At 32.2% G+C, this 26,058-nt stretch overlaps 1 protein-coding gene across 4 annotated transcripts; it reads left to right on the top strand.

Annotated features, from left to right (window-relative positions):
• The first annotated feature begins 4,364 nt into the window (after window positions 1-4,364).
• LOC110018657 (ras-related protein RABE1c) lies at window positions 4,365-24,166 on the top strand. 4 transcript variants are annotated; one of them, XM_020716027.1, is made up of 9 exons: window positions 4,368-4,491; window positions 4,582-4,715; window positions 22,107-22,179; window positions 22,298-22,398; window positions 22,481-22,546; window positions 22,631-22,728; window positions 23,163-23,225; window positions 23,459-23,551; window positions 23,892-24,166. In XM_020716027.1, the coding sequence occupies exons 2-9, from the start codon at window positions 4,643-4,645 to the stop codon at window positions 23,976-23,978; spliced, it is 654 nt and encodes a 217-aa protein (XP_020571686.1). In that variant the 5' UTR covers window positions 4,368-4,491; window positions 4,582-4,642; the 3' UTR covers window positions 23,979-24,166. The 4 variants fall into 4 exon arrangements, with proteins under 4 accessions (XP_020571683.1, XP_020571684.1, XP_020571686.1 ...); XM_020716028.1 differs by having other exon boundaries at window positions 4,369-4,491; window positions 23,895-24,166; XM_020716024.1 differs by having other exon boundaries at window positions 4,365-4,491; window positions 22,481-22,728.
• Window positions 24,167-26,058: the final 1,892 nt, after the last annotated feature.

Genomic DNA, 26,058 nt, shown 5'->3' on the forward strand with positions numbered 1-26,058 from the left:
TTTGGGTGTTAGCCAATATTGGGGCTAATTTGGGGATTTTGTCAAAGATGGTAAAATTGACCAAATTGGAACAAGGTGTAGTTGGACAAAATGAATATTTTGGATTTATTGGGATTTATTGGGGAATTTTTGGAATTTTTAGATTTTTAGGTCATGGAGGGGCATTTTGGTAATTTGGCCATTTTTGTCAGTTTTGGCAAATTTTGATGTATTCAAAGTGTTTGGAATGAGTTTTGATCAATTTTAGGTATTTTGGCAAAATTTATGAATTTTGACCAAATTTGGGTCCCAAGGGCAGTTAGGTAATTTGGAGGTGCCTAGGGGCAAAAGACCAAGTTAGGCATTTCACATAGAATTGGATAGATATCCATTCTAAATGAACCATGGATTAATATATTGTGAAGATATGGTGTACCCTAGTTCCAAGTCAGCACCCAGGGTCAATCCTAAGGCCAAATAGCCCTATAGGAACTCTTCTTGAACTTCCCCCATAATGATCTTACCTACTAAATGCTAGAGGTTAAGGTCAATATGTGGAATTTCAAGTTGAGTAAAGAGAAGAGTTTTGAATTTCTAATGGTGAGGGTACCTTTTCTAGTTTTCTAAGACTAGTCAATAGGAAAGTCCTATGGCTAGACCTAGGCTACTAAAGAAGTTTCTAGACCTCAACCAAAAGTGAAGTCAACACAACCCAAACCTAACAAATGAAAAAAGAAGAAGAATTATAAAAAAATAATCATAAATCAAAGTGAATAAATGTAAATAATAATAATAATATAATAATAATAATAATATGAACACTTCTTATATGTATTTACATCATTAATACAAAAATTTGATATTTACTCATGAGCACTCGAGTCTTTAAACATAATATTAAAAATATTAGTTGTATTAATATTTTTTTAAGAGACACCTTCTCATGTATATATTATAGTAATATTAACATACATACCATTAAACTCTGATATATTTACATATCTAGCACACAAACTTCAATTTTTACGTATGTCCACCCCCTAACTTTGCATGGAAAGATGTATTTGACATTTTAGAAGTAAAAATGGTGGTATTTTTGATGTTATGTGAATGATTTGGGCGGTATAAGTGTAAAACGTAAAGTTTAGATGTTAGATATGTAAATACATAAGAATTGAGAGGTATGTATGTTAATGCCCCTATATTTTAATGTGGTTATTTCAATAACGTATTATATAAATAAATAAAATGTTTAAATTTTCAATATAATTAATTCTATTTTGCGTAATGCCACATTTCACAAGCTCTATTAAGTGTGTCCACATGTCTTAAAAAATGAAGTTATGATTTAATAGATATGTTGTTATTTGTCAAACTTATTCAAAATGAGTTGAGGCCAACTTTGCTCTTAGAACTATCTAGTTCTAATGGAAACCTAAGCATTTTAAGCTTTTTTTTGGTTGGTCGTGTTAAGAGAATTCCCACATTTTGAATAAGTTTGGTTATTCGCTCTCTCAAGGTTGGTCGTGTTAAGTATATTCGCTCTCTCAAGGCATGCTAATATGAATAATTCCCACATTTTCATATGGAATTGTTGTGTGCTGATAAATTTGTTGAGGTATAATAATATGTTAACGTCTTAATATTGTATAGAAATCTAGTACACGCATGGATGAAATAAAAATGATAGAGAGAACACCAGGAGCTTTTACGTAAAAGACTCGAAGAGGCAAAAACCTTAACACCTGACCCAGTCGAAATGATTCCACTATACGAAGTAGGTTACAAAACTTTACCAGCCCTTGAATGGCTGAAAGTAATATTACACGAGTGAAATGTAACTTTTGCTAGAGAAGTGATAAAAAAGCTAAGCGTTAGTGACCCTACTGAAGTGAAGAAAAATTGGCGGTAGAGGTCGAGTGTTGGAAAGTCTGATGTTAATGTCGATGGTAGAGACAACGACAGTGATGGTCAAGCAGTAGAGGTCTGGTGGTAGTGACTCTGGTAGTCTAATAACGCGGTAGAAATCTGTCATAAATAACGGCGGAGACCGAGCATCGATGGCTCAAAAATAGTGGCTAGATAACGATGGTGGTCTGACAAGTGGCGACTGTGGCCATGTTGCGATGGTACTGTAGCCACGATAGTGGTCCTACTCTAGCGACAACTAGAAGGCAATGGTGGCGGCTAAGCGCCTGTGGTGGTGGTGGCTAGGTAATGGTGGTCCGACTGCAGCGACATATAGACGGCGGTGGTTAGATAGTGGTGGTCCTGTTGCGACGAAGTTCACGTGGAAGCAAGGATGGTTCGACGATGGAGACCAGATGGTTGGTGGCCAAGTAATAGTAATTTGGACGTGACAATGGCTTGATAGCGATAGAACTCAGAAACGCTCAAGTGCTTAGAGCTCTTTCTGCTTTCTTCTCCAAGTTCATGTCCCTCCTCATGAAGAGAGTGTAAGTCTATTTATAGATTATGTGAGTGACATCATTTGTAAACACTGCATGAATCCAAACTATTCAATTAGACAACCTAGATTAATTTCTTTAATCAGATGGTATTTTATGAGCATTTAAGCAGCTTAATGATGTCGAAACAAAGTGATTTTAAGCTCGTTGGATTTTGCTTGTCGAGACACTCGAGTTGACTTAAGTTTATCAATTTGGAGATCATTTAGTTCCCTAAAATATATTTCAAAACTTCCATCTATGCTTTAAGTGTATTATCTGGGCCTACATAGACTTTGGTCGGATCATTTTTTATATCACCTTGTTCATTTCTTTGAGACTCTTTCCTTGATCTAAATCAAAGTGTAGACATTTTCAATTTTGATTTTTTAGGCTTTCAATCAAAGTACATGTCAATGTTCGTGTGAATTATTATTTTTTAGGGAAATATCAGGAATCATCTGCTTTTTATACTGATTAACTGCTATAAAATATACATATTAAGGAATTTTATCACGTTATCTATTCTCTTTCTTTGTGTCATGTGGTCTATACCTCAAATACCAATTATATAAATCACACTTAGAGTTGAATCATTTGTAAGTTACCCTACCTTCCAAAGGTTACCATATGGCTTGTGATTATCTCTAGTCTCTTCAAATGAGTTATTTTTTTTGCTTGTGTCAAAATTGGTCATACACATCCTCTATGTTGCTTCTACCTCAATAACACCCCTAACCAACATTTAACTAGAAATACCATCATTTTACCTATTGTGTGACTTTAATCTTGTTTAGAATGAACTCATCCTATTGTAATATGGAGAAACTAAATGTGGATGGTCATTAAGAGTTTACACTCTTCTTCATCTAATATTATAGTTTTCATTCTTCCTCTCCCTTATAATGCTACTGGTTCGATCGGTGCAAACTACTTAAAATATTTTTAATAACGCCTATCGATCCTCTTCTGTTATTAACTCTATCATGTTCTTAGTGATTAAATTTCATGCTATATCATTGAAATGACACAACTTGGAGGCTCGTTTTATCTTTATCCCTCTCTCATATTTATAAGCTAGATAAATGAGCAAGTGAACATGCCACATCAAGAGAAAGAGATAGAAAATAAACGACCTATTAGTAAAATGGAAGACAAAACACACACACACACACATGCAGACAAATATTATTTTAATATATAAAACGTATTATTTTTGTAAAGCGTATTTTCTTGTTTAATTAAATTAGGCCAATAAAAATGGAGAGAATTTGATTTTGTGCATAATGTTTTATGTTCCCTTGGTTAATATTTTGGCTCCTATTGAAAAGACATATTTTGTCATCCCACTAATTATTAATTTATAACAATTGATATTAAACTTTTAGCATCTTAAATTATTTTGAAATATAATTTAATTATTATTTTAAAATTTAGAAAAAAAACATATCGTTCATCATTTTTTTTTTTTGAGAAATTAGTGGAATCATCTTACTTAGGGACTATAGTTTATTTTAAAATTAATTGTAAAATAACACTGAAGAAATAAACATCTTAAAAACAACCACATGAATTATAGCTACACACAAATATATATTAAAAAAGAATCACCACAGATTATTACAGAAGCAATCGGCCACCACTAATATACATGACAATTCGAGTACCACATCCTTGAAGGATCTTATATTGTGGATGCCAAATAACAAATTAGCATACACGACACTACGTGCGCGCGCGCGCGCACATATATAATATATATATATATATATATATATATCTATCTATCTATTTATATATATCTATCTATCTTATTAGATAATGATTTTCTTAAGGCCGTCACATTTATAGGAACTTTTGGAAAACAGTAACTTATTTGTTACTGAAGTAGAATTGCGATAATGTGAAATATAAGACAGACCAATGTCTTAACGCAGACTGCGAAATTGTACAGCAGGGAGAGAGAGAGAGAGGGAGGGAGGGAGAGGAAAAAAAAAAAAAGGAAAAAACGGCCGACCAGCGTCCAAAGGAACCCTTCTGTCTCCTCTCGATCGTTCTCAATCTGGTATTATTTTTCCCATTTTCGATTATCACATGACAAATTTGTATTCTTGGATCCTTGGTTTGATTAGTGTTTGCTTGCATCGATCTTCAGTGAGCGGATCCGAGTTTCCTCGTGGGGAATAGGATTTTAGGAGCTCGTCCGCGATTTATACATGGCTGCTGCTCCTCCTAGGGCTCGCGCAGATTATGATTACCTCATCAAGCTCCTTTTGATTGGGGACAGCGGTGACAATTTCTTCTCCATGTTTCTGTATTTTTTTACTGAGTTTAGTTAGGTTCATTTCATCTGTGTTTTTTTTTTTTTGGTTCGTGAGAGTCTACGATTAGATCTTGTTTCTTTTTTTTTTTTGGTTTGATTATAGTTTAGCTGAAGGGATGTGTGAGATCGGTCGGAAAATCGTCAGATTTTTTTTTTATGGATCAACAAGGATCGTCCAGGTTGACTGGGCAGTGGTTATGAAATTTCTAATTTTGTCTGATGGATTTTTTGACATTTTGGACGCCCTTCAAGGGCATGCGTTGATGTTTCGTACAGCAAGCGACTGGGCTATGGATTTTAGTTTGTATTTCTCGTAGGCAGATCTTTTCAAATCTGATCCATGTTCTGTCTGTGGTTTAATCTCTTACATGGTTGTTTGGGATTTATTGACCTTGTTCGTTAACATGTCGGATCCTCTCCATGGATTGAATGCAGAATTTATCTCTCGTTTTTAAAATTATATATTGTCCGATTGCTTATTCTTCTCTTCCTTGTACTTATGAATGCAACTTATAATTATAGAGATTCTTCCTGATTCGTTCCTCGATCTAATTGAGCAATTCAAGCTTGCTCAAGCTCCCAAAAGAAAGAATAGAAGATAAAAAGGGAAACATATCCATTATTTTTTATGACCCATCCTATCCTAAAATGGTGTATTTATTGAATACATGTTTACTCAATAATTAGCCGATCAACCACTTGGCATTTAAGGAATTCCTTGAGTCCATCTCTTACTGCTTATGAATATGATGTTCATTTGTCCGATCACAATTCTCTTCACATGCCTTGCCATTTAGCAAACTAGCTTGTGATGTTGTGATCCACATTTGTTCAGGTACTTGGAGGAGGGCTAAAACATGGCGGATATTTTGTTTGAAAAGACTTCTGAGAACCCAAATGTTTGTTCAAGGACATCCAATATTCTAATAGCGTGCCTGAACCATCCCTACACATCGAGGAAATTATAAAGCAATACACATTTATCATATTATTGTATAAAAGATCTGATTCACCTTAAAGAAGTTTTCTGTTGGAATTTCCTATTGAATCGAGGAATATCTATTTTAGCATTTCTTAAATGATCGCCGGATAATAATAAAGGCGAAATGCAACCTATAGATGCTCTTAAATGGGTCATCAATCTCTCTTTCTTCATTGATTTAGGAGTTATAGTTTCTCCATATGCTATACTTGGGTTAGATATTTGGAGATATACATGCTTGATGAAAGTTGTTCCTCCAGGTTTCTAACACTTTTTGTACAAGTTGTCATTGTTGTTGGCAATTTTTATATTTCTTCTATAATAGATGAAGTTTGAAAAAATTTGCAAGCAGTCAACAACATTTTTCGGACGTTAGGTGAGATTAGATCAATTTTAGTTTAGCAAGTTGCCTTGAGAAGAACAATGATCTAAAGAGGAGCACTACTGTTTTTGATGACCTTGGAGGATCCGGGCAAGCTCTTAGCATGGACGTAATGCGGAATATGCTGGATTCTTGATGTTGAGTGTAGATTTTCGGATGGGAAAAGCTTGAAGTCAGTGCTCCATATGGTGGAGTCAACAAAGATAGCGGTGTAGAGAGCTAGTGATGTGTTTTAGTGGCATTTTGACGGAAGCAAGGATCCAAGCGTTGCAATAGAGCCGAAGGTCATGGGTTTGAAAGAAATCAAATGTCTTAATGCAATGATTGAATCAAAGCACTTTGGAGGCGTAGGTGATCTCAAGTGAGATCAGAGATTGCTCTTGAAGTTGGTGTAGATGAAGTTCATTGCTTCTCAGTGGTGAAATCTGTTGGATTTTGACAAGGATAATAAAGTTGTACCGGAAATCAATAATTGATAGAATCACGATGTTGCTAGTTTCTTGTTAAGAAGCATGAAAAGGCTAGAGATGGGTTACATGGGTTGTGGGAGGTGGAGAAGTTGGTGATTGATGCATTGGGTGTTGGGATATCTTGATTATTTGATCCATCGTATGATGTCGCTTGTATCGTTTTAATGAATATAGTTGCACCAACACTGAGGTCTTGAATAAGCTGTGATGATGATTGATGTGTTGGTGCGATGGTGATAGGGAATGGATGATGATGATCTTAACGAGAGCACCAAAGATAGAATATTCAATCCAAATAAAGCAATTTGAGCTTGTTCAAGCTCCCAAAGTAAAGAATAAAAGATAAAAGGGAAAGATATTCATTATTCTTTATAGCTTTTCTTTTTTCAAACGGGTTATATGTAGAATAGAAACTTTCTAATTAACCATTCTTCTTAACACTATTTACGAGAATAGTTTATTAATAATATATCAACTAATTACTATTTATGTTTTGGATTCATAACCTAAGCAGTGCTTGAATAAGATGATAGCAACTACAAATGGTAAAAGTACTGATAGACAAGAATCTTTTTCCAAGATGCTACCATTTATATTTATCTGTATTAAAGTGTAATTGGAAAATGTATCATGGAAAAGTTTTCAATTATCTTTATATTTAACCTTTTGACTATTTTATATCAATCAAAATTTAAGTGTATAATTTTTTTTTTTATATTGGCAATTTTCATTGGAAGCAACAAATTATACAAGGGCTTCCTCAATCATTTTTTGACCGGGGAAAACAACATTGCTGTAATCATTATACTAGCCATATTTCTTTTGAAAGTTATTTTTATGGCAAACTTATTAGCATTCACACTTTGATGTTTGCAATAATATGTAAAGATAACATTTGTATTTAAAATTTTTTCTTGCATACATTTTTCACAACATATGATCTTTGGGGTACCTTTTAATAGAAATTATGCTAAAATTTAAAATCGATAGTATTGAAAATTATTTTGGGAAATTTAAAACATAAATCATTTTTTGGTTTATCAACCATAAGAATATTCTTAGTGAAGTGAATAAAATTCAATTTAAAAGCTTCATATTAATTTAAAAAAAAAAGATATTGATGTCAAACCTACTTTATTAAAGTTTTAGACTGAAAAAAATTAGGAGTAATATCTCTTATTACAAAAAAAAAAAAAAAGGAAAAAAAAAATCCATGAGAAGATTTGCTGCAATAATCCTATTATTTTTTTGGAAAAACGTATATTTAGCCAGAAAAATCCATGAGAAGATTTGCTGCAATAATCCTATTTTTTTTTTGGAATAGAAAAATTCATATTGCCCTTTTTTTGAATACAATTTTAATGGAAATAATATTTCTACAAGTGCTTGTCCTTGTCAAATGAATTGCGGTTATCCAAAACTTAATAAAAAAATGCGATCAACCCGCAATGATCTCTTAGTTGAAGGTCTTATTTATAAGTTTTATTCATGAAGGAGCTGTACAACTTTTTATGCTATGAGCGCATGTGAAAAAGCTAGTCAGATTGGTGATAAATAATATGTTTTTAATTGCATTTTAAAATATATTAAATATTCAATCCCTGACAAAGAAGATTTTATAAATGACATTGTAAATCTATTACTATTTTCATTATTTGATTTAAAATTAGGATTTTGAGAGTGCAAGTCCATCAACTAAATTATTACAAGTCCATTTTCATTGTTTTATTCGGTCATTTTGAATAGAATGTTATTATGTTAAATTGTAAAAATACACAAGAGAAGTTTAAAATATTATGAATGAAATATTCTTAATATGTTATTGTGCATATAGATGATGTTTTATGTCTTCCATCAATGTCGACGACCTATCTAAACGTCTATAAGTTATTAAATGATAAAATTGACTTGGTTATATTTGCTTGCAAAATAAAATTAATCCTAATCAATATTAGATTCTTTGGTATTAACATTGCGAATGCAATCATTACTCTTACTAGGAGTAAGGAATTTGCTTTTAAATTATTTGATTATATTCTTGATCTCACTTTTTTGTAATATTTTTTAAATTTTCCAAATTACTTTGATGATTTTTTTTAAAAGAATTATTGATCTATACTACTATTCTTTTTGGTTGTCTCAAATAGAAGGTACCCTCATAGACTAAAGCTTATAATTTAGCTATTGAAAATATTAACCAATAGGTAAAATCTATTATGTTTACACAGCTTGACTCGAGAATTATGGTTGTCTAAAATAGAAGGGGCACCCTCATAGACTAAAGCTTATACTTTAGTTGTTCAAGAGATTAATCAACAGGTAAAAGTCTGTTATGTTTACACTTAGCTTGACCAGAGAGCTTTGAAATAGTTGAATGAAAGTTTCTATTTGTGCTATTTAGTCATTCTAAAACAAAGAATTCTCACTCAATAGAAGAACTTGTTTGCTATTTTTGGATGTTGGAATCTCACTTGTTAAAGTACTCTACTATTAAAAAATATTTTGTTTTTAAATATATATTTTGATTCTTGGATGATCCATTATATTTGAAAGGTGCATTGTTGGTTAGAAGTGAAAAAGAGCTGTCATCATCATCAACCTTATCTCCAGTAGAAATTAAAAAAAGTGTTTACGATCTAAATTTTTTGTTTTTATTATTTTACTCAATCCATATGAGATTTAAGAAAAATTAACTTGAAAATTGTAAATGTTAGAAAACTAAAATTTGGTTGATGAATAAGTGATTTGTTAACTTGCCTTATGTTGTGTCAGAAAGGAGCAAATAAGGTTTAATTGTAGGTATCAATTCAATTTTACTTTGAAATAGAATACATTGGTTTATCATTATCTTTTTCTTTTATGATTAGAATAGATATAGCTTTGAAGAAGATGTAAAAATGTAAGGCTTTTGATTTAGATGATATTCTACTTGGATTTGGAGTGTTACGAGTGATACTTTAATGTTTTTGATAATAATTATTTTCTATGAAATTTTTTAGATTACTAGGATACCAAATTCTTGAAGACATATTGTGATGTCAATATTTAAGAACAAGAGATATGTTCAAATTTGTGATAACTGTAGAGAAATGAAACACACAAGTTATATAATGAAATTATGGCGAGAGTAATAGAAAATATACATGAAAAAAATGTGCTATTTTTTGAATAAATTTTGCCTCATATCAAATAATTTTATTGTAAAAACTATTTTTATTTTAAGAAAAATTGATAAAAACGAATAGAGAGTTGGGAAATTATACTCATATGATTTTAATTAAACTTAAGGAGGCTCAACTTCAAGCAATACGAGAATTGATCTAGCACGCATTAGAGAAGAATGATGTGTGTGATAGTATATAGAAGTTATTAAATATACATATAAACTAGCGTTGACTATTACTAGAAGGAAAGGTGAATGATCAAATAGTTATTATTTTTTTTTAATTTTAAATTTTTGATAGGATATTGCATCATGGATTAGAGTTCAAGTAAAATGCCTGGGCTTATACTTTGGAAAATGATATTTTTCTACTTGGTTAGACATTTTGTTCAATTAACTTGTAGTTAGAAAAATAAAGAATATATTGAAAATATGTAGGGCTTCAAATTAGTAGAATAAAAATTGAATATATATGATAAAATCTTGTTGTGGTAGAGATATTTGCAGTTATCAATCAATTTTTTTGGAAGATAGAGGGATATCTAAATTTAATTAGCTTATGCACGTGTTTGTTTCAACTTTCCAACTTGGATTTTAACCTGAACGTGAATATCACTTGTTTGAGTACATCTTTCGGGTGATCGCGGAACAAACCTCTGGCTGCACCTTTTATTAAAATTGCGATCACGATCTTCTGCTCTCGTCCTGCATTCACGAGTGTGTCCCGACGTTCTAATTTTTTTTCTGAGGTTTATCCTTTTTTATCTCTGATTTTTTGCACTGTTCTAATCATATTAAATGCAAAGATATATATGGAGCGTCTTTGTTGATTAATTGTTATAATAAATCATATTAAAATATGAAAAATCACATAGAATTTGAAATATAAATAAACGTGCTAGCTAACCTAACTTACACACACAAATAATATATATATATATATATATCGTCAACTTATCTTAGTGATTAGTAATACTTCTAAAAGCAAGAGTTGGTGTAATATTTCATTGAAATTTATATTGATTATGATGTGATATAAGATTCTATTAGTGGTATTGATTGAACACATGTTGATGTACGTGTGTGAAATGCTGAAAGGGCTAGCCAAATTGTGCATTTACACATACCTATAAAAATTATATATATCTATGAAAATTATAAATTCTATATAATATGTGCAAAGCGATTTTTTTACATTTATTCACAGACAATCCTTTCAAAAATGATTTTTTCGAAGGAACAACGACTTCTAGAACACGAGCTTTAAATTATAGATTTTTCACAACTTTTGAAATGAGATTTCGTACAATCTCATATGTCCCAAACACAACTTAAGTATATTCGATTTATCATATAAAAGAGTGGGGTGATATAAATGAGGGTATTATTTTTTAGTGCTAAAGCCAGGGGATTAAAATATAGAATTATCTTAGGAGTATTATGCAGTAAGTGCGTATCATTAATACTTAAATTTAAGTTTTCTAAAATTTCCACCAGGCCTATTATGTTGTTTAAATTTGGGTGTTGGATGATAAAAATATCTTTTATTGCTCAGTTGAGTCCAATATACAATGTGAAAATAGAGGCATGTTAAACTATGAAGATTAATGAATGATTATATTAAAGGGTAAGTTGGAGTTTCATCTATTGACAAGTTATTTGAAAAACACTTTTACTTCTTTTAGACATGTAAAAAATTCACCCATTAGATGGTTAGATAAAATTCATTTTGATGGGTTAGCAAGATAAAGTTTTTGGCTTAAAGAAACGGGGATTAATTTTTTTTTTAAAATTATTTGTTGTTAATAGATTAAACACCTCATATAAAACTTTCCAAGAATGAGTGGAAATGAGGATTTATAATGCCAACACTAAATTGTTCGAGTAAAAACTAATGTTGATGTTTCTAATGTTAATGGTGCTCTTTAGTTTTTTTTTTCTTTTTGTTTTTTTGAAGCAAATATTTCATATTAAAAATATATATACGTATGATAATGATAATTTTATTTTATTAGTAATTGCCAAGCAATACATGCTAAAATTATATGAAATATTATCTATGTTATAACTGAAATTTTTAACATATATGAAAGGCTTATGTTGTTATGAAATGAGTGCTACATATTAATTTAAGGATGGGTAAAAAGAAATGAGAATTAAGAAGTAGCGAGATAGGTTCCTAACGCTACATATTAATTGAAATTATATTCAAACTAAAGCAAGCCTTATTTTAATTGTTCCAGGTGTCAATGCAGCTGTTCGTCATATTAATTTACTTTTGTTTAGAAATTAAAGGCGTAAAGTTAGATATAAACAACAAGACATGTGGTTTAAGCATCATGAGTTTAATTTTTTAATATTCCATAAATAAAAATATAATAAAAAATTGAAATTAATTCCCAAATTTGAAATTTATAAACATATAATTCATTGATCAACTCTCTGAAGTCTAATTGAAATAAAATATAAAATTAAATTAAAGAAGACACCAAAAATGAAACAAAACAAGAGGTGAGTCGGTGCAACACTAAGATGAAGATAAGGAAATGAAGAGCCGTGAGAGAGTTTCTGGAGAAACGGGCAAAAATCCAAAGGTAAATGGGAAGAAAGGGAGACCGAAATGAGTTGAGCTTTGGGTAAGTGTTGTTTTTGTGATTGGAACCCTTGGCCTTTTGGTCATGGCCGAGGTAATGTAACTATTGCTCTAATTAAGATCTCTTGAATAAGTACTTTCATCAAATTTCACCTTTTGGTCATGGCTGTAGATGACTTGCGTTCTCCGATTTTAACTCTCTGCTGCTTTGGAGAACAAGGAAAATCACTTTTTTGGAGACCAGTTATCTTACTGTTTTTTTTCTCCAGCATCCTCAGACAACAACAGGTTGTGTTTTCTGCACTTAGTAGGTTATTTACAGCAACATAGAAAGTTTAAGAGCAGCAGCATAGCAGTTGAGCTCCAACGAGCAGATGCAGCGGTGTTAGCAGGGCCAATAACAAGGCAGCAATAGGCAACAGCAGACAATGCAAGACAGCAGGTTGAAGGTAGAGAGCCGCGGCAGCACCTGGGAGGAGGCAGAAGTGCAGCAGCTGCAGAGGACGTAAGCAGGGGTCTCCTAAAATTTACGAATTGTGTTACAAGAAATAAGTTATGCCCTTTATATCTACAACATGCAGACCAAAAAGTGTGAAAAACAGCAGAAGGGTGGAAAATGAAATTCTTAAGAGAATCCTCTGGTTTGTTAGTTGAAATCCCTGTAGAAATTAAGAATTTTAACTTTGATAATATCTAATCCATTTTTAATCAACCACGCAAAAAAATTGAAGCCTGTCTAATATTAATAAACTGTATAAGTTTAAATTTAAAAGATACTTATATAAAATTTTTTCCTAAATTAGAATTAAAAATTTTAAAAACAAAATTATCCAAAAGAGTTTTAAATTCATCCTCATGCTGCTGTCATTTGAATTTTTTTTCTGATTTTCTAGCATTTGATGTGTCGATTTCCTTTGTATGGTGTTTGATTGAGGATTTGATTATGCCTGCGGACTCCTGATAAGTGATAACATCATTTTTTACCTCAATTATGAGATCCAAGTATCAACACCATCTATAATTTCCATGATTAAGCTGTATCATTAAAGATTCAACAAAATGATCTAATATTGTCAATACTTAATGTTCATATTGTGAGGAAAGCTTGTCCTTATTGACTGCTTTTAAGTGAATGTTTAGATACTATATCTTTCATGATTTGATCCCCATATCACAAAATCATGTTGAGATTACTGATGTTGATTCTATTGATGTTTTTTTTTATCATAAGAAATTACATAGTCGAAGAAATCCAAGAAACAAGAATTCAATTTATATACAGGGATGTATTACTTAACTTGAAGATGGATAAGGTTTATTGTCCATAATGTTAGTTTTCCATGCCACTACTTTAACAAGCAATATAAAAAATTAATGCCTGTGTTCCACAACCTACAAACGTGGTAATATAATTTTATCACTTCTTATGAAGATTTGACCTCTAATCATATTTGATGAATTAATTGATGATTTGTTTCATTTAAAGTACTATTTATTTATTTATTGAAATCTAATTTGTTAAAATTGCTTTAGATGTACCTTTAATGCATGCTAAAAAAATTTCATTTGATTTTGGTGATGTAACACCATAAACCTAATAAATCCTTTTTCTAAATATTTGAATCATATGTTAGTGTTACATTTATATATTTGAGGCATGGTCAAATCATCTTGAATTTCCTTGAAATTCAACGCCATATTATTTTTATAATGAAGTTTAAGGTGGGCTTGATTTTTTGATTGGACGTTCATGATTAAAAAATAAGGCGAAGTAAAATTATCTTAAAGATGTCTGAATCCATATTGAAGGGTTATGGTTGGTTCATGTGCGTGTCTATATGTATGTATATCTGTGCGTGCGCATGTTAATGGGTCTATTATGGCCTAGTTTAATTTTTGTACGATTTAGTGTATTTTTTGGTCCAGTTTAATTTTTGTAGGATTTAGTTTATTTTTTTGGTTTATCAACTACCTATTTTTTGTTTTGATAGCAGTTATTTTTAGGTTGTTAATTCTGTTTAGTGATATCGCGATTATAGTTTTCTATATCGAAACTTGTTTTGACAGCAATTAATTTTGAGTTGTTAATTCTGTTTAATGATTACAATTATAGTTTTATATGTCAAGGCTTGTGTTTTTAATGAGATATAAATAAAGTTTTTAACTCTGTGTTGTCACATTTGAAAGTTGGAATAAGAGGAGAGTTAGTGGAAGGCTGTTGAATGGATTTCAGTTGTTGATGATGACCCTGGGCTTTATTATTTGGTTATCGTGGCTTGTTCTGTTCAATTGAACATTGCAGATAAATTGGATTTTTCTTCCAATCTTTTATTGCATCCATCTCCATTGTTATTTAGAGCCACTAAAAACATTAGTAGCATTGACCAAATTTGTGATTGGTTAAGCTAACTGGAAAATGATTCTATTCTTAGGAGGGTTGTGATGAAGGATATTCTTGTTCATTAAGGTTTATATGATGCCCTCATTTAAGAGGGATTGGCATCGATGATAATTAGAGCAAAGGCAAGGGAGTTGCTGTCAAAGGCTGATAGTGGTTTTTTTCTATTCGGTGATGAGTTTTGAGGGAGGAAAATCAAATAAGAATACTTCTCAATTCTTTGCCAAAAGCATACGCGCATACAGTTTACAATTTGTTACGTAAAAAGTGTATTAATAGCAAAAGCGATTTAAAGAAAGTCATATTTTATGGCTAAAAAAATATGATAGTTAGCCTTTTTGTGGGAACTTAACAAAGAAGTGGCAAGAATTTTCATAACAAATCTAGTTCCATATAAAAGATACGAAGAAAGTGTTTTCATTGTCATGTAGGATATTTCGAAAGGGATTTGGCATGAGAAGTCCTATGGAAATGATAATGTAGTTGTAGCTTTAGATTCAGATGGATACAAGTTATCTGAAGTGTTGGTTGTATTAGCCAAAATTTCTGTTGATGAATGTATTCTTAATTCAGGTTGTTTCTTCTATATGGGCCTAAATAAATGATGATGTTGTTGTAACTTTAGATTCAAATAAATATGAGTCATCTGATTTATTAGTTGTATCAACCAAGATTTTTGGTAATGACTTTACTATTAATTTAAGTTTTTTCCTTTCATATTGGCTCAAATAAATGTTTATGTTGTCATAGCATCTGATTCAAATGGATATGAATCATGAGAAATGTTTGCTTCTACCAAGATTTTTTGATGATGAATTTATTCATGATTCAGGTTTTTCTATTCACATGACCCCAAATGACCAATAATTTTATGATATAAAGAAAGGAGGAGTAGTCTTGGTGTTACATGGAGATAATAAAGCCTGTAAAATTATTGGATTTTGTTCAGTCACAATATAGGTATTTAATGATTGCGAAAAACTTTAGAAGAAGTGAAGTGAGATATAAAACCTTGTTTATGTTGGCTGTTGGATTTAGATGGCTGCACCGTAAAAAGATAAAGGAGTTATCAAGGTACTCAAAGGAGTGATGATGATTATGAGAGAATTTTTCATCAATGGCCTGCCTAAGCTTAGACTTAAAGAAAAATTTTATAGGATGGTGGTGAGACCTGCAATGCTTTATCATGCAGAGTATTGGCCTATAAAAAAGTAGCATAAAACGAAGTTAAGTGTTGCTGAGATGAGAATGTTTAGTGAGATGAGAATGTTTAGGTGGACGGTGGACGAGTGGCTTTATACTTGGAGACAAAATGCAAAATGAATATATCCGTGAAAGGGTTGGTGTAGCACTAGTGGCAGACAATATTAGAGAGAGTCGCCGTAGATGGTTTGGTCACATTAAACATCGACCATTTGATTATCCGGTTAGTAGACTAGATGTTTTAGATTTGATTTATGTTAAGAAAGGTAGAGGTAGACCTCAAAAGACCCATACATGATTTATAAAACATGATCTCAATTTGTTAGAACTAAATGAAATGTGACACAATGGAGAAAAATGATTCATGTAGCCGACCCCAATGTGTGGGATAAAAGCTTATTGTTGTTGTTGGCGTGCCGAAGCTTGAGGTTCAAACTATCATGTGAGTAGCTGCACATTCTATTTCTGATGGAGCTGATAATTTTAAGCTTTGGCGAAACAATAGTTGCTCTAGTTTGATAGAACAGGGAAATTGAAGTTTTGATTGCATTCTTGGTTAAGAGCTGTAGGGTTAAGTTTCAAGTTGCGGTTCATGATACTAAAACATATTAAATTATGTCACAATGGTTTATAGGAGCCGTTAAGTGGTCAATCAAGGTGATGCGAAGTATTTGGTGTCCATTATAGATGATTATTCCAAAAGAGTGTGGGTTTATTGTCTCAAAACAAAAAATAAAGTTCACAACTTTGAAGGTTGTAAAACTCTAATAAATGATAAGGTAAGAAGAACGATGCTGCAAACAAATAATGCACTTAATTTTTCTCAAATTTATTTGATATGTACTATGTGAAGAAGGAATTTCAAGGCTAACCATTGTAATGCTGAACTAAACATCACTTTAAAGAGTTACTAACTTGATATGTGCAACTTAGAGGAGGGAAATTTGTGCAATAACTTTGATATTTAGTTAATAGGTGTCCTTCAACATCTTTGAATTTTAAATCACCTATGGAATATTAGATTGTTTGTGATTCCAAAAATGTGTGCTTGGGCCCCCTCTCTATTACAGGCCTTTTAATATTAGCACATGTCAAATTTTTATTGTGTTAGTTGTCACATAAGACACTACATTGAGATTTTACCCCCATTTTGCAATGACGTTAATATCTGATTTGAGTTTCCCATAGATGCAAACACTTATGGTTAATTACTTCTGTCAATATTGAGAGAGCACGGTCCATTAAGACTATTCATTTGGTGTTTCCAACTCAGGTTCTTGTATGGGGGATGGAAAAAAAAAAGAGTTTGCAGTTTTAAAATAAGTTTAGGCTTTTTAAAAAAGGGATTTGCACGCTTTTCAGAACAAGATCAATTTAAGTATTTCATTTTAGCTCGCGTAATATTCTCATACGTTATGTTTGAGACTCGGTATATTGGTGAGCACATGCGCTTAAAATTTGTTACCTACACACCATGCACACTTTTCAAAGAAAGAATTGTGATACAATTTCATCAAAGTTTAAGCAGCATTTTCAGATGTTTAGATTTAAATTTTTGATATGATCGTTAGAGATCATATGGGCTTCAAATTTTATATTGTTGGATGGTTTGCAAAATTTCACATGCTTTTCAACACATGTCTTTCGAGATCATGTGTTTAAGTTGCAAATTAAAGAAGGATGAACATGACTTGAAACTATCTTTAGAGTTAACTATTTTGTATAAATAATTTGTCATCATATCCCGCGCAAAACGTAACTTTGAATTTTTATATGATGTTATGCCCCCTTCTATGCCCGTTGCAAAACCAATTGCGAATGTGATAGTCTAGATTCTTATTATGCATTCAATACTATGATATCTATTTGCATTAATCAATAGTTTGTTGAGCCCATGAATGATCAAGATAACTTGGTCATTCTCATCAACGAGTTATTGTGTCTTCAAGTATGATTTTTTAAAACATGTTTGTGTAATTTCAAATTGTTTCTAGTTATTCTAATGCAAGTATAGACTACACAAGAGCATATTAAAAGACTTTCTTCAATTTACTTTTTGACAAAAGTTAAAGTTTTAGTGTTTATTATAAGGTCATTTTTGTAATCATATGTAAGCCAACAAGTCTCCTACAAAGTTTATTCAAGTCCTGTGTGTACTCACTTTTTTTCTTTTTGAAGCAAGTTGTACAATAGTTTGTGCAATGATTTTTTGTTCTTCGTAATTTAAACTTGTTTCTCATTATACTTTTTGTCATCTTTTAGCTCAATATTTTCTGATAATAGTTTTTATTTTATTTTATTTTTTCTAATTAGTTTTTATAACGTAGTTTTTTCAAGTCTAAATTACTAAAAATTTTGATTGCCTCACAACATCTTCCCCGTATAGAGGACATTAATTGGAGAACTAAGCCTTCACATAATGCCAAAGGCATGCATGGTCAGTGTCATAAGAGATCACAACCATAATTTTGTCTCTAGAACTAGACGGTGTGCATAGACCTTTAATAGTTGCACTTGTGTGAGCACGTGTTGATGATGATGAGACAACTTTTGCAAGATGCAAAACATATAGTTTTTTTCTAGAGTTTTTTCTATGTATTTCCTTCATTGATTTTTTATATAAATGTACTACGCACATATATAAATATTTATAGGGAGAGAATGGGAGATTTTCTCTCTGTGTAGAGACAGAAGGAAGGTAGGGAAAATCGCTGGAGAATTGAGAGGACCTAGTGGATAGGGTAGTCAGAGGACGTGTTACCAGGGGCAAGGTGGTTCGGTGGGCTGGAGTGGTTGGCTTGCCGTGTATGCAAATGAATTCGTGCGATGGATGAAAACTATGGTGTTGTTGGATTTGAAAGGGAGGATAGGTGTGAACTGTGGCACAAGGAGATGGTATTCGATAACAGGATTTTGATTTTTGGATGGGTGAGATGGTTGATGGATTGTGGACCTCAGTTTGATGCATGGTTGTGCTTCACGTGCAGTATTCGGCATGTGTAGATTTCAAATTACGTGGTAGAATGGAGAAGGGAGGCCTTTGCATGGCTGTCCTTAGATCAGTCGTGCAAGTAGGGTTGAGACATAGACATAAAGGAGGCAGTGGGCAACAGTTTGGGGAGGAGAGGGAGCACAAGAGGGAAAATGAGGGCTTGGGGTGGCAGTGTGATGAATTCATTAGAGCTACAAAGTTGAGTGCTTGTGGTTTTGAGGTCGTGCAGAGGAGAATGGAGTGAAAGTGGGTCTAGCTTGCTTGCTGTAGAGGAGGACGGGGAGACCATTTTGAGCTGGATGAGGAAGATGGGACCAATCGAGAAGAGCATTCAAGATAGGTGGTTATGGAGATCATGGGTATGGGAAGAAAATAGTGGGAGTAAGTATATAGGAGGATTTTGAAAATTTTAATTTAGCATTTTGTAAATAAAATTTAGTATAAGCATTGTAATAAAAGTAATAAAAATGCATTGATGAAGTTTATATTGATCAACTATATATATATATATATATAAATATAATACTTTCTTAGCTTGGATTGATCATTCACTCATCTTGATGTTCTTGTCATCAACTTTGTATCTACACCAATTCGTACTCCGTATCCATGCAAGGACACAAACAATATGAATGCTATATTTACGGTGACTTTGACGTTTTTAATGTGTTGGCGTTATCTTTTTTGTGGATGGATGTCATTTGAGTGACTTTGATAATGATTGGTGCAATGTAGACTTGATCCAATTCCTGTTTCGTGCAATGTTTATCTTCAACATTGTGTTTGATTGTGTCGAATTGTGGAGCTTATATCGAGGCCAATATTGTTCATCCTCATGTTTGGAAATCTGCAAGCATTTGGATGTACAAGCTACATGTGCACATTTGATGAGATAAATTGAAACCATTAACATCTAAATGTATTTTTTTTTTGTTACCATGATGGCGTTAAAGGTTATATATAGTGTTGCATAAACCCTGAATATCAAATGTGAATTATTAGATTTAATTCTCAATGAGTGGGAGTTTCTTTTCACCCAAGAAACTATTGATTCATTGAGTGATGCGAAAAGCTGGTTGGAAAATCAATGAAAGTGATGACAAACAGGTAGCTGTAATGCAGGGTTCAGCCAATGAAGATGACTCACTACCATCAGACAGAAAGGGAGATCAAGAAGAACATATATTCTAACGAGTGACAAAACTAGGTTTACATTACGATGTCTGCAAAGATTTGGATTTGCAGATTGCATAGCACATGCATTTCACGTGATGTTAGTTTCAGAAGAATGGTAACCAGCAGCTTATTATCAAGCATTTATTTAATTATTAAGGCTTAGCTTACTGGCTACAAGCAATGGATGAGAAAATGATTTCGTTACATATAAAAATGCGCCAAGATTCTTGTTGACAAGCTAATAATTCAAATAACTGGATGACGTTTTTAGTATTGAAAGGCCTCAAAGATAAGATTGATTGCTACAAGTTTTAACCAAAGAAGAGGGATTCAAGTTCAATCACATATTTTTTCCAATGGTAAAACAAATATCTATTAGAATAATGTTATCCATCATTGCTAAATTTGATTTAGGGTGTGATCAAATGAATGCCAAATCCGTCTTTCTACATGGAGACTTGGAGGAGATTGTTATATGTAAAAAGCTGAGGATTTTGTGAAGGGATATCAAACTTAAGTTTATCTCTTGAATAAATCCATTTATTGTTTGAAACAGTTAAGACAGATGATGGTATATATGGTTTGAGTAAAAAATAACTGAAGGTAATATATTGATGTATCTCCTTCTCTGTGTTGATGATACATTAATTGGAAGGAAAATTCAAAGTATGTCGTCTCAAGGATCAATTGAATGTGGGCGCAGAAAAAGCTCAAATAACCATAACTATAGGAGAAAGAAAACTGTTTTTTTTTCATAAAAGCAATACTTGGAAAAGGTGACATGTTTGGAATGCAAGATTGCATGGCGTAGAAGTAGCTTTGGCTCCACATTTAGGTTAACAACTGATAGCGCACCGCAAGATGATTATGGAAGTAGCTATATGAATGAGTTTACATACAAGTATACTACAATGTTGTCGGCAGTTTAATGTATGGAATGGTATATACAAGACTGCATTTACCCTACACAATCAATGTTCTTAGCTATTTCATGGCTGATATAGGAAGAATGCATTGAGAAGCATTGAAATAGATTCTCAAACATGTTGGAGGCTCATAAATTTGGGATTATCATATAGGAGGTGGAGAGGTTTCTAATGAAATTGTCATTGGAGATTTATGGATTCAGACTAATGTTGAAAGCATAATTATGGAATATTATTTTCATGTTATATCTATACCTTTTGTGGAGGCAATTGGAAATCATCCTTGTAGCAAGTGGCAACATTGTCTACAACAAAAGTTGATTTCATTGAATCAATTGAGGCCATCAAGGAAGGAATATTATTCAAAGGTTTAATAGAGGATTTGGGTTTCAGATAGGAAGATATTACAATTCTTTGTGATAATCAAAGTATAGTATATTTATTGAAAAATTCAATTTTTATGGGCATTCTAAACATATTGATATCAAATGACATTTCTTAACAGATGTAATTGTTTCAAGGGCTATTAAGATAGTTTATATTGATAGATGCAATCTTACAACCATGCAGTTTTTGAGAGGTGATGATGTATGTAATTCTACTATCCTGCATTTCCAAAGACATTGTTTCCATGATTTGAACTTCGGACATTTGGGTTATACTGATGACTACCCACTTCTCCAAGCATACTATAAAACAAAAGTATTTTGATTTGTAAATACATCATTTAATAGCGACAGTGCAAATTTATGTAGTTTCAAAAGTCATACAGCCAACTGAGCCTTTTGTTTTTCAATAATAATAAAAAAAAGATTAAAAAGGGAAAAAAAATTTCTTTTGCAGAAACCAAGTTCTGATTGTCATTTGCCTTATGTGTATGATTTCTCAAATAACCCTTTTTCTTTATGACCTTATTGTGATGCCCATGAAATAAAGTTTATAAACCTCATTCCACAGTTAAAACTTGCTGAATTTTTTTCTTAATCTGATTTTATTGGTTCTCGTTATTACCACAAACATGATTAAATTTGTCACTCTTTTTTTTTTTGTTCATTTGTTCTGGTCTTTGCAGGGGTTGGAAAGAGTTGCCTCCTCTTACGGTTCTCAGATGGCTCCTTCACAACTAGTTTTATTACCACAATTGGGTAGGTTCTACAAGGACACACCTTTTTTAGTTTGCTTTCTAATAGCAAATTTACACACCTTTAAGCCGTTTGTTTGACTTTCTGTATTTCTGATTGATTTTGTATGTTTCTTTTGCAGTATTGATTTCAAAATAAGAACAATTGAGCTTGATGGCAAGCGTATTAAGTTACAAATTTGGGATACAGCTGGTCAGGAACGCTTTAGAACTATTACAACCGGTATGCTTGCAATTTTTACCTCGACCATTTTTTTTGACATTTGGAACTACTTGCACTCTTTTCTTTCTTTTTCTTTTGGTAGCTTACTATCGAGGGGCCATGGGCATTTTACTTGTTTATGATGTAACCGACGAGTCATCCTTTAACAGTAATAACTTCTATCTTTTTCTCCTTAGATTTAATCTAAGGTCTACTTTACAAAATTCTCATCGTTCTGTTTTTCAATATGCAGACATAAGAAACTGGATTAGGAATATTGAACAACATGCATCTGATAATGTTAACAAGATTCTAGTTGGTAACAAAGCGGACATGGATGAAAGCAAAAGGGTATGCTTTCCCGCTTGATCAACCCTACATATCCCTCTACCCCATATGCAGTTTAATCCATATAGCCAGAAGGCCTACATGGACCATGGGAGTGAATTCACCTCTCTTATTTTTCTCATACATTTCGTCTTTGCCAAAGCATACTACCATGCATATGAAAAAAAAAGAAAATATTCCTGACTCTTTGTAGGGTTTATTGTAGTCCTAGATTCTATAAAAGTATCGATTTAGTTCTCAGACTTCTTTAATATGGGTTGAAATAATCCCTGCATAGGAAGTTTGGGGATTAATTTGACCCTTTTGTAAACTCTATGACTAAAATGATCCCATGTAAAAAATTGGGGTACTGTTTTAACATTTTACTCTTTTAGAAACTATTTATGAAACTTGTAAATAGACCTGACTCTGATGCCTTAAAACATTTTATATCTCAGGCTGTCCCTACCTCAAAGGGGCAAGCGCTCGCAGATGAATATGGTATCAAGTTCTTTGAAACTGTAAGCATCAATAAATTCATTTATGTTTTTTTAGAAAGAAATTGTTCAGGATATCCTCTTCAAATTTTGGTAAGAATGGACCTGTTTTGAAACGAGTGTAATCAATATTGCACTCTTCTTAAAAAAATTCTAAGGGTTTTGAGATCCATCTTAATCACCTTTTAACTAGGATATTCTGATATATATATATATGATGCATGTTTCCATCCGTTATTACATCTGATTGAATGCAGAGCGCAAAAACAAATCTAAATGTGGAGCAAGTTTTCTTCTCAATTGCTAGAGACATCAAGCAAAGGCTTGCAGAGTCAGATAGCAAACCTGAGGTATGATTCATCATTATTGGGCCAACAAAGGCCTTTATGTCCATGATTTCTTAAAGAGGTGTTTACCTACATAGCTGATAGCACACAATTCTAATATATTTACATTTCTCACACCTAACTTTCATATTTACACTCATAACACTGAAATCTTTAATATCACATAAAAAATAGCACTGCTATCACATTGTAAAAAATGAAATACTCATTTTCATGCATAGGTTTAATACATTAAAGTGCTATGTATGTAAATATGACAGTTTAGGTGTGAGATATGAAAATACATAGGAATTATGTGCTCCGTATCTATATTTTCCTTAAAATATGCCATTTTGCTAATCAGCAGGAGCGTACAATTAAGATCAACAAACCAGACCAGGCTGCCGGCGACAGCAAAGCTCCAGAGAGATCGGCCTGCTGTGGTTCTTAAAGCTTTCTGGCTGGTTGGTGTATTTGCTCTTATTTTGGACTAATTTGAGAATTATAGTTAGTGATTTGATGGCAATTTGGCGGATGCGATCATTCTTTACACCTGCTAGTCCTGTGTGCAATATTGTTGTTTTCTGTGCTGGGAAAATTTATGCTATATTAATCTTTTTACTTCTCATTTCACTAAAATCTTCTTCTCTGCTCATGTTCTTGGTTCCCCGAGCTAACAACTCGCCCGCCTTGTTAATGTTCAAGTGAGCTAACAAGCCCAGTAACTTGGGGGCACACTATGATTTCAATGGCTGTTTGATAATATAATTTCCTCTATACTTACTGCATTGCAGCTAGCTAGTTTTGATATGTTACAACTAATTCACCCGTGTCTTGCCCATTTTGAGTCAAAATCTTTCAAAACCAGATTGATTTTTTTCTATGGTTGAAGTTAATGAACTAAGGCATAGCTTGAGTCGAAATCGAATTGAGTTAGGCTTGGATGGGCATGCATGAAAATGTTATTTGTATTAGTATAAATGTTTTTCTGATAATTGTATGAAATAAATGGCTAGATTGAGATGAATGACAGTTTTGTTCAAGTTGTGATTGGACTAGCTAATCTTTAATTCTGCCCAGCTTTTGAAGAAAAAAAAGGGAAATTTACATGCATGACAGGCCTACTTTAGGCCACACTTGGTGATTGATCTGGCTTACAATTAACCAGTGTTATGGGCAACCTGCTAAACCCATAGATCAATGGTTTTTTAATTATTATTATTTTCTTTTAAATTGTATCTAATGGTCCCTCATGTTTATGTGTATGCTATTTCACAGGGTTTGACTCAGTCTCATGTTTTGTTTAATTTCATTATTTAAATAAAGAATGCTACTAGTGTAAAAACCATTAGGTGTTGTTTGGATGCAATTTAGTTTTACGTTAAGTAGGGTTTATCAAATCCAGTCAATTCAGATTTATCTTAGATGGCGGAGTTTGCGAGTGATGATAGAATAAATATGCTTCACAATCAGATTAAGTAAATCTAGATTTATGTCGGGAAAGAAAAAGGAACATGAGAAAAAATAGACAGAATATTAGGGTGGAAAAGTTTTGTGAATACTTGCAAGAACAGCCACAACAATTATATATATATATATATATATACATATACATACATGTTCTTCTATTAGGATTGTGACATCAATTTCTTAGACAATCTTCATTATATGTTGGTTTTCTTCTAGGCTCTAAAAAGAATCCAAATAAGAAAAAATTATGATGTAGGTTGGGAACCCAATTAATAGTCTAAGTGAATGATGAGGATTAAATGTCTTTGCTTATGTGCCTTGTTTGCTAATAATTATGTCAGAAAATTTAGTCATTAGATTATTCATATACTTTAGGACTTTACTCAATGTAAAGAGAATTGCACCATGTTAAAATGTGAATGGACACATGAACAATATATTATACCTAACACTAAGGCATGGGTAATGATATTGGTCTATATCATTCTTATGAATCAGGCATGGGTGTGGAAGAACTTCATTTGATGATTGAATAATAAGATCCATGGCTATACAATACAAGGATGGATCGAGTAATAGGATCTATGGCTATACAATGCAAGTATTTATATTATTCCCCACTTTATAGGAGCCCAATTGTAAAGGAGGATAATTCCAACCATCTAAAGAACTCTACAAGGATGTTCGTTCAATACATCAAGCATATAATTCGAGTTCTTTGAAATGGGTTAATGTCTTCATATTCTAAGAAATTAAGTAAACTACATTACCATTCAAGTGAAATGTACAAGAAATCACAACTATGTTTTATGTAAATCTCAAATTAAATTAAAATATAAAATATTTGCAAGGAAAATGGAATGACAAAATAAACAAAAAAACAACAATTTTGATTTGGTTCGACTCAAACCTATTTTGATTGAAAAATAAGTAGAGAAAATCAAAATTCAAAGCAGATCTTTAAAGCAAGCCAAGCTTTTGATGAGGTTGTTAAATCAATAAGATGACCCCATTAACAAGTCATTTTATTGGCCAAAACTTAGTATATTTAGGAAGCAATA

Source organism: Phalaenopsis equestris, unplaced genomic scaffold, assembly GCF_001263595.1.
Source record: "Phalaenopsis equestris unplaced genomic scaffold, ASM126359v1 Scaffold000030, whole genome shotgun sequence".
NCBI lineage: Eukaryota > Viridiplantae > Streptophyta > Magnoliopsida > Asparagales > Orchidaceae > Phalaenopsis > Phalaenopsis equestris.